This window comes from Solanum lycopersicum, chromosome 2, assembly GCF_036512215.1.
Source record: "Solanum lycopersicum chromosome 2, SLM_r2.1".
Lineage (NCBI taxonomy): Eukaryota > Viridiplantae > Streptophyta > Magnoliopsida > Solanales > Solanaceae > Solanum > Solanum lycopersicum.
This window is the reverse complement of record NC_090801.1, coordinates 32,144,944-32,154,102: the sequence shown is the minus strand read 5'-3', so window position 1 is coordinate 32,154,102 and position 9,159 is coordinate 32,144,944. Positions and strand designations below refer to the sequence as shown.

The window sequence follows — 9,159 nt, the reverse complement described above, 5'->3', positions numbered from 1 at the left end:
AAAATTGTTTTCAAGAATTCTTGAATCTTTAAATTCAATAATTAGTAAACTTACCTTGTTACAAGAGAGAGCAAAAGATGCCTAGCCACACACTGGTTTCTAATTTCTCTTAGCTCCCAATCAAATTCCAGTTTATTCACAAGAAATGCTTCCTTTACTAGAACAAGCATGGAAATGTTGAAGTTTGAGCTTGTTTTTTCCTATATTCTCTACCTTGCCCACTCCACCTTATTTGTTGGAGGGAACTATTCAAAGCAATCTGTTTGAATATTCTTCAACTTTCTCAGAGTCTTTTATTCACTGCAACTCGAACTCCCTTGTTAAATTCAATACTTATATTTCCCAAGTTCTTTCATCTCCAACACGTTCTTTAGATAATCTCATAGTTCTTTTGGTGATGCGAGAGGCACAATTCTTATGAAAATAGTTACTGGAAGTCGGAAACATCAACAAACAAATTCCCTTCAACTTAGACTTCGCAACTTTCTTTTTCTTGTGACTCTTAATTTGAGCTATGGTGAAATTATTTGGCAACGGATTAATTTCATAATCATCTTCAAAATCTTTCCAAAGATTAAGAGCCTCATAATATGTTTCCATTCTTACTGCCCGTTATTGATAATTTTCACCATGTAAAATGCATGTCATTTGTGAAAAACTATTTTCAAAATTCATCTCTTCACTCAGGTCCCCTGAGAAAATGGTTCTAGATACCAATTGTTGGTTTTAGAAAAGAAGAATTTTAAAAGAATAAAAATATTGGAAGAATGAAAAACAAGAAACGGAACTTATAAAATGAGTAGATATTTTGACATATTTTAGGACAGTCTAAGAATGCAATTTATAATAAAACTATTAACTTCTAAACCTAAAAATAAACAAAAAGATGTATTGAAAATACCACTCCTAAAGTGTGTAAAATACAACTTATTCAAAATTCAAATAGAATTCAACTCCTAATTAAAAGGGCTAACCAGTTGACTAGATTCATCTAAATAAAATAACTTGCAATAATAATTTAACAATTCTAAAACATAGAAGAGCTTCAGCACTGTTGTTATAATGTGTATATTTGCAGTTCACATTCTACCAACTCACATCCTGCCTGACATGAAGCAACAATGGAGGAAAAAATCCTCCTCTGTAAATCTTTGAAATCCACTGCAAGCTTTACATCACAACTTGTGGTCTCCCTGATATGTTAAAGTACATTTTGGTTAGGCCAATGCAATTCATCTCTCTAGAATGAAATGTTGTTCGTTACCTGTTATCCAATTCAGGATCTCCTAGTCCATCCCGCATCTCTTCGAACATAGAACAAAGGTCCCTAAGTATGTCGAGTTCAATTTCTAAGTTCTCTGGTGTCTGTAAAGATTGATATATGTATTTCAGGTGAAGTAAATCATATAGCTGATTAGATAAGAGGAAGAAAAACTTGATAAAATGAAGAAAGTATGCAACATATACAAGGGAGACTTGATAAAATGAAGAAAGTATGCAACATATATAAGGGTTACAGGATAAGAAAAGCCGTGACAGAAAAATAAATGTGGGATTACAAGGGTCATCGACTGCAAGGAAGGATTCCGAGATCTACGCATACGATCCAGTAGAGGTGCTGGTAACCCATAATGGAAGATGCCGTGATTCTTTGAGAACCAAGTTCCACGGACCATATGGGAGGTCCAATCAGGTGTAGGGTCTGTGTCTGCACAATCATCATTGCTTGCAACATCAATATCTGCCAGGAAAACATGCCCTTGTTCAAACAATAATTACAGGAGTGCCCATGAAATTACTGTATTTAGGTGTAAAGAGATCTTGACATAGACGGAATTACCTAGCGGAATCACATCATAGTAGTTATCTAGTTGTGGTAGAAAACCATAGAAGGTCAGTAGATGAGAACTAGAGAAGCTCCCGTAGCCAAGAAAACATTGTTGCCCTGCATTACACGACCTTGACAAAGGAAATTTTATAGAATTTGTCGTGGAATCAACTTTCCCATAGTGCATTATGTGTGGACAAGTCTGAAGGAAAGAGAAGTGAGCATAATGAGGAAGATGTCAAAATTTGTATGTGAAGAACCTGATATATAAAATTTCTGTATTATACTCCACCTAAAATACTCAGAACACAACAGATATTCCAATTTTTGATATTTAAACTTTCGGAGACACAGATGGCATGTTACAAGAGCTCAAGTCAGCAAGTAAAATTCTAGCTCTGGAATATTACAGTTCCCCGTTACCAGCAATATCAACCACATGAAGGGAAAGAAAATATACTATAGGGAAGAATAAACTTACCGAATGATTAAGAAAACCTGCAATTGGAATCAAGCAGGTTCTTAGCTTTCCATCAGTAAACATAATTTTCATGCTATTGGAGTACCAAAGTTCACAAGCCCATAAGAACTGCTCCCATCTGTATTGCTCCGGAGGAAATACATCTGGGTGATCATTGCATAGGGATGGAAATAGTTCATCATATTGTGCACGCAAGTGCTGCAGGAATATTATTCAAGTCATGCCGGGAAATGGGACACATAGCAAATGAGAGATGAGAAATAAAGCATTAAAAAGTGTAAACAAGCCTATTTGCATTGCCCCAGAGGTCCAGCCTGTCATATATTCTAATGACATTTGAAAGAAGTACCGGAACTAAAAGGAAACACTGATGGCAAACCAAATATAGACAAAAGAACAACTTACTATACCATTACCAACTGAAGGAATATGATATAAAATTAAGTTGATCGAGTGATATATGAAGGATAACAGTTCTGAAACAAAATAAAGAATCTCAAATGTAATTATTCTTTTGCCACCATACTGCTTGTAGACATATACCAATTAATAATTATTAACCATCAAAATATGACTCCATCTTGAATGAAAAAGAGCTTTGTATTGAGACTGGCTTGGTTGAACAACCTTGTTAACATGTTATCAGTCATTTTAGCAACAAGAAAACGTGCCTCTTTTTTTTCTACCTAACAACTTTATGCCAGTGTTCAGGGAAGCGTGAAGCAGAAAAAAGCGATAAGGCCTCGTTTCACACTTTATGCGTTGAAGAGCTCACATACTCATTCTAGTCTGTGAAGCGTAGAAGGCTCGCATCACTTCGCTTCATCGCTTGCATGCTTTCCTAAACACTGATTTATGCAGTTTTGGAGAATTTCCCTGTTGTATGAACGTACTAGCCTATAGTAAATTGGATCAAAGGCTGGTACCTCTTTTGCTTGGACAATCTCTTCTAGCAGCAAGGTTCCATCTAAAGCCATTATAGCCTCCATTCCAAAACTCAAACCTGTATAGTATAAAACAAACAAAAGGACGTCATATAAGGCATAAAGCTGAACCATGATAGAAACCTAAGGAAATAGTAATAGAGGAGCAAGTACAATAAACTTAGAAGAATATGGCTTCAAATAAGTACAATGATCTATGTAAGTACACAAGAATGTGGATTTCCTTGTCATGCATTCCACAATGTGATAGGTACACAAACATTTACTGCTATGCCATTAAGAAAATAATCAAAAGAGAAATTCTATCCATCCCTAAAGATGGGCTATGCTATGTATATTATACAAAAGAGTATCCACATGCCATCTCGAATACCCCCCTCAAGTTGGAGTATAGACATTGATCATGCCTAATTGTTCCACAGATAACCAACTTAACCTCCATTCAAAGCATTTGTGAACAAATCAGCTAGTTGCTCTCGTCTTCACGCAGCAATGAATATCACGTATTTCTAGATCTTCTCATGAATATAATCGCATTTAACTCAATATATTTAGCTCTTTAATGATAAATCGGATTGAGGCGATAGAAGGGCAACTTGACCATCATACCTGTGAGAAATATATGGGAAAAATATTATTGAATTGTGTATCTAAATTGTTACATCGAGGCCCTACTCTACTTATAGACACTACATTGGAATCCTTTTCCAACTAGGATTCCTATTCTAAGTAGGAATGGTTATACTTATTTCTATTCTAAGACTCCCCCTCAAGCTAGTGCATACAAATCATATGTACCTAGTTTGTTACAGATGTAATTAATACAAGGGCCTGGGAGGGACTTGGTGAAGATAATTTGCAACCTGATCATTTGACTTCACAAATTTCGTAACAATATCTCCTGACAATATCTTTACTCTAACAAAATGAATCTCAATGTGCTTAGTCCTTTCATGACAACGGATTTGATGCGATATAAAAGTTGCTTGATTATCACAAGCAAGTTCCATCCAATCAATTTCACCAATTTTTAGTTCTCTCAACTTTTTGATCCAAACTAATTCATAAGTTGTTGTCGCCATTGCTCGATATTCTAGTTCTGTACTAGATTGAGCAACCACCCTATGTTTCTTATTTTTCCACGACACCAAATTACCTCCTACAAAATACAATATCCGAATGTCAAACGTCTATCAGAGGGTGATTCTGCCAAGTCCGCGTCTGTTTGTCTATTGATATGCTTATGGCCTTGATCCTCATAAAGTAGTCCTTTAATGGGAGCTGACTTTATATATCGCAGGACACGAACAACTGCATCCTAATGACTATCACAAGGGGAAGTCATAAACTGATTTACAACACTCACAAGAAAGAGATGTTAGGGCTAGTTACTGTGAGATAATTCAACTTTCCAACGAGCCGTCTATACCTTTCAGGATTACTATGTGACTCCCCTTATCCTGGAAGGAGTTTAACATTTGGATCCATAGGAGTGCCAATAGGTCTACATCTCATCATTCTGGTCTCCTCAAGAATGTCTAAGCCCTAAGGCATTCTTGAGTTGAGAAATAACAAGAGCTAATATGGACTGAGCATCCTCAATGCCTTAAAAAAATTCAATTTACCAAGGTCTTTAGCCAGGAAGTGCTTAAAGAGATGTTGATTCAATTTGGTGAAACCATCTTCATCATTACCAGTGATAACAATTTCATCAAGGTAAACAACCAAATAGATACATCGATTTGCTGCATCATGTCGATAAAAGAGTGATCAGCTCCACTACGAGTCATGCAAAACTACTGAATTACTCTGTTGAACTTCCCTAACCAAGCTTTAGGAAGTTGTTTCAAACCATAGTGTGAGCTATGCAATTGACATACAAGGCTACTGCATACTGGACTCCCCCTGAGCAACGAAACTAGGTGTTTGCTCCATATAGACTTCTTCCTCAATAACACTATGCAGAAAAGCATTCTTAATGTCCAGCTGATGAAAAGGCCAATGACGAACGACAACCATAGATAGAAAACGACGGTCATTTGCTATTTTGGCCATAGGAGCAAAAGTGTCACTATAATCTAGCCCAAATATCTTAGTATACCCTTTGGAAACAAGGTGAGCAGTAAGTCGTTCAACCTAACTGTCTAGACCAACCAACAATAAATTTACCGGGAGGAAGGGAGACAAGCTCTCAAGTATCAGTCTTATGCAAAGAAAACATCTCATCAATCATAGCATGCCTCCATCCACAATGAGAAAGTGCTTCACCTGTAGCCTTAGAAATGGAAATAGAGGACAAAGACGATACAAAGGCATAATGGGGTGATGATAGACAATGATAACTCAAGAAGGTGTAATGAGGGTTAGTATTTCGAGTGAATCGTACACCTTTTTGAAGTGCAAGCGGTTGGCTAGGAGGAGGCAAGTCCACAATAGGAGCAGGGGCCGACACATGACATGAATCATCCGGGACTAGCGCTGGACGCGGACGGCGATGATAAGTTAGGAGTGGCGACACTACAATTGGAGATGTAGAAGTAACCGTAGATTCCTCAAAAGTAGGTACATGTAAAACTTGAGGCATGGACAAGACCATAGATACATCAACATGATTAGAAGATGTATAGTAAGGCTAAGACTCAAAAAAATGTCACATCAGCGGACATAAGGTATCAATGAACATCATGTGAATAACGATACCCTTTTTTGAAGTATACCTCCTCTCTTTAAGGTCATGTCCTCGGTAAGTTGCAGTTATACCATGTCCTTTCTAATCACCTTTCTCCAATACTTTTTGGCCTACCTCTATCTGTCCTTGTGTCCACTACATCAAACTTCTCGGACCTTCGCACTAGGGTACCTGTGCATCTCCTCTTCATATGGCCAAACTATCTTAGCCTCACTTTCCTCATCTTGTCCACCATGGAGGCCACTCTCATCTTGGCTCAAATATTTTCGTTCCTAATTTCATCGCTTCTAATATGCCCACACATCCATCTTAGAATCCTTATTTCCACAACTTGCATCTTTTGAACTTGAAATTTTTTGACTAGCTAGCATTCCCACCCCCCACTCCCATATAACACAGTCGGTCTAACTACCACTCTATAGAATTTACCTTTCTGTTTAGGTGGTACCTTTTTGTTCGAGAAGACTCCGAAGGCAAGGCTCTAGTTCATTCACAGAGCACCAGTATGGTGTGACATCGTTGATGCCCCTACTTCCAAGAATTAAGAACCCAAGATACATGAAACTCTCTTGGGGATAGTTTTTCAGTTAAGCCTCACTTGCAAATTTACCTCATGCATTGCACCGCTAAATTTGCTCGCTAAATATTCCATTTTGTTTGTGCTCTACCTCAACCCTTATAACTCCAAAGTTTGTTCCAACACCTCCAACCTAGCATTAACCCTGTTGCTTGTTAAATAAATTAGATATCAACTGCCAATAACATTCACCATAGCACTTTATCTTGGATGTATCTCATTAATTCATTCATCAACAAGGCAAATAGAAACACGCTAAGTGTTGATCCCTGGTACAACCCCATCTCAACTGGATAGTGTTCCGAGTGTTCTCCCACCATTCTAACATGGGTCTTGACTCCATCATACATGTCCTTCACTACGCTAATACAAACCACTGGTACACCTCTAGCCTCCAAGCATCTATAGCAGACTTCTCTCATAACTTTGTTGTAGGCCTTTTCAAGGTCAATAAACACAATATGTAAATCCCTCTTTGTTTCCTTATATTTCTCCACCAATCTCCTCACAAGATGGATGACTTCTGCTGTAGATTGCCCTGGCTTGAACCTGAACTAGTTCTCGAAAATGGACACATCCCTCCTAATTCTCATCTTCCCCCGTCTCTCCCAGAATTTCATAGGGTGGTTTAACAACTAATAACAATTACAATTTTGGATATAACCCTTGTTTTTTTTTTGTTTTTCTTTTAAAAAAAAATTGGTAAGGTTGAATTCTTCAGCATTAAGGGATGTTGGCTACCTCCAAAAAGGGATGGTATAACCCTTGTTCTTTTACGACACAACTATCATACTCCACCTTCATTCTTCAAGCACTTTTGTTATCTTAAAATGACATTAAACAACCCAATTAATCACTCCATGTCTACCTTGTTTATGCCCTTCTAAAACTAAAACACTACCAGAATCTTATCTAGTTAGGTCGCTCTTCCCCTACTCCTCAAGTAAATACCAAGCTTACCCTCCTCAAGCATAAAACACCTAAACTACCCAAAATTTTAATGTCTCTCTGAGTGCTCTAAATCACCAAGCACCAAGTCTTTATCCTTTTCTTCATTCAAGAGTATGCAAGTATACTTGTCATCTTTGTCTAATGAGTGTCTCTTCCACCAACACCTTGTTGATGCAATTCACTTGATCCAGGTCTCAAACCTTCCACATTCTAGCCTTCGAGAACCTATACAACTTCTTATCTCCATCTTTGTCCCCCGGTTCAACATACAAGCATTTGAAGTTGTGTCTTTTCTTCTATAACCTCTACCTTAGCCTTCTTTTTCGTCACCTTATACTTGACCTTATTCATCTGTTTTTTTCCTCGTCCTTGCACTCCACAACTTAGCATAGGAAGCCTTCTTTGTTTCCATTTCTCCTCAGACTTCTACATTCCACCACCAATCCCCTCTAACTCACAATATCAAAAATAAAGTTGAGTGAAAATCAAGAGAAAATACCAATACAAACACCCAAAGTCAGAGAAGATCAATCCAAACTTTCAACACTATCAAACATAGTTGCAAAATTCTCCACAAAAGCAAACTACTCGATCAACAATCGAAAGACAAAAGATGCAAACAAAATTGATCAAATCTATCGGAACTCATTTGACACCAAAAGGAATTGCAAATCAAAATCTTCTTAAAATCTCCAAACAAATCCCACTGAAAGAGTGCTCAACTTGAAAAGAAAATTGACAGCATCAAACCCGATTTGAATATATGAAATTTATGTAGCCAAGGCTGTGAATCCATAAATCTGTCTACACACAACTTTGTATGATTAAAAGAGTACCAGGAACGGGAAATGGCGAGGCAAGACTGGTAAGTTGAGTCGGGGCTGATTCTATTGGAGCACGTGCCCCTACGCTCCCATAAGGGGGAGACAATTGAGAAGTGGGGAGACAGCTGCGAAGTGGAGGTGGCGCTGAGCCTTAGACGAAGCTCACCCAATTTCTGGAAATGGAGTTTGATGGCCTAAAATCCTCTTTACTGATAGAGAGTCCAAGACACAAACTAGTCACTCTTTTAGGGTAGTTGAATAAGTACAATTTTTTCTAAAACAACAGATTTTGAAATCATTGAGCAAAAATTTGAGCCTTGGAGGCTCTATACCATGTAACTTAACAAAATGCCGAGTAATTTCCTTGTCATCTATTCAACAATGTGATAGGTATATATACATTCATGTTATGCTAATTAACGAGATAACCAAAAAAGAGAAAGTTTATCAATCCCCAAGAATATGTTTAGCCATTTACATTACAAAGAAGAGTGTCCACATGCATTCTTTTAACAATATCCAAACCATATCGTTTATGTATAACTCTTGAACAATTTTCTTCCTTTCGATCAGGTCGATAAAATATACGGGGGAAGGAGCAAAACGTTACTTTATATAACAAAAGAAGGTTGGTAATTTATACAACCAGAAGGACACATGCCATTCTCAAACCAACTGCGCACCTGATACATAAACATATGCACACATGTAAATTGTACACTTATGGATCAACAGGCTAAGGTCGATAACTACTTTGCTCACAATATAGGGACATGTATAGAGGAAGGCCCAACTCCATATTAGACGCAATTACAAACAGAAAAATACTTTTTTTAATTCGAGTAACACATTCTTTCAAGAAACA

At 37.4% G+C, this 9,159-nt stretch overlaps 1 protein-coding gene across 6 annotated transcripts in view; it reads right to left on the bottom strand.

The window, feature by feature from the left end:
• Positions 1 to 869: 869 nt before the first annotated feature.
• Positions 870 to 9,159, bottom strand: part of LOC101262759 (ribulose-1,5 bisphosphate carboxylase/oxygenase large subunit N-methyltransferase, chloroplastic) — a 30,853-nt gene continuing 22,563 nt past the window's right edge. For all 6 annotated transcript variants that reach the window (XM_004231444.4, XM_069293253.1, XM_026029160.2 and 3 more), the window contains 6 exons: positions 3,236 to 3,312; positions 2,310 to 2,507; positions 1,841 to 2,030; positions 1,560 to 1,741; positions 1,265 to 1,365; positions 870 to 1,193 (listed from right to left, as the gene is read on the bottom strand). In XM_004231444.4, the coding sequence (XP_004231492.2) occupies positions 1,058 to 1,193; positions 1,265 to 1,365; positions 1,560 to 1,741; positions 1,841 to 2,030; positions 2,310 to 2,507; positions 3,236 to 3,312 (884 nt within the window). In that variant the 3' untranslated portion in view covers positions 870 to 1,057. The remainder of the gene's footprint in view (positions 1,194 to 1,264; positions 1,366 to 1,559; positions 1,742 to 1,840; positions 2,031 to 2,309; positions 2,508 to 3,235; positions 3,313 to 9,159) is intronic.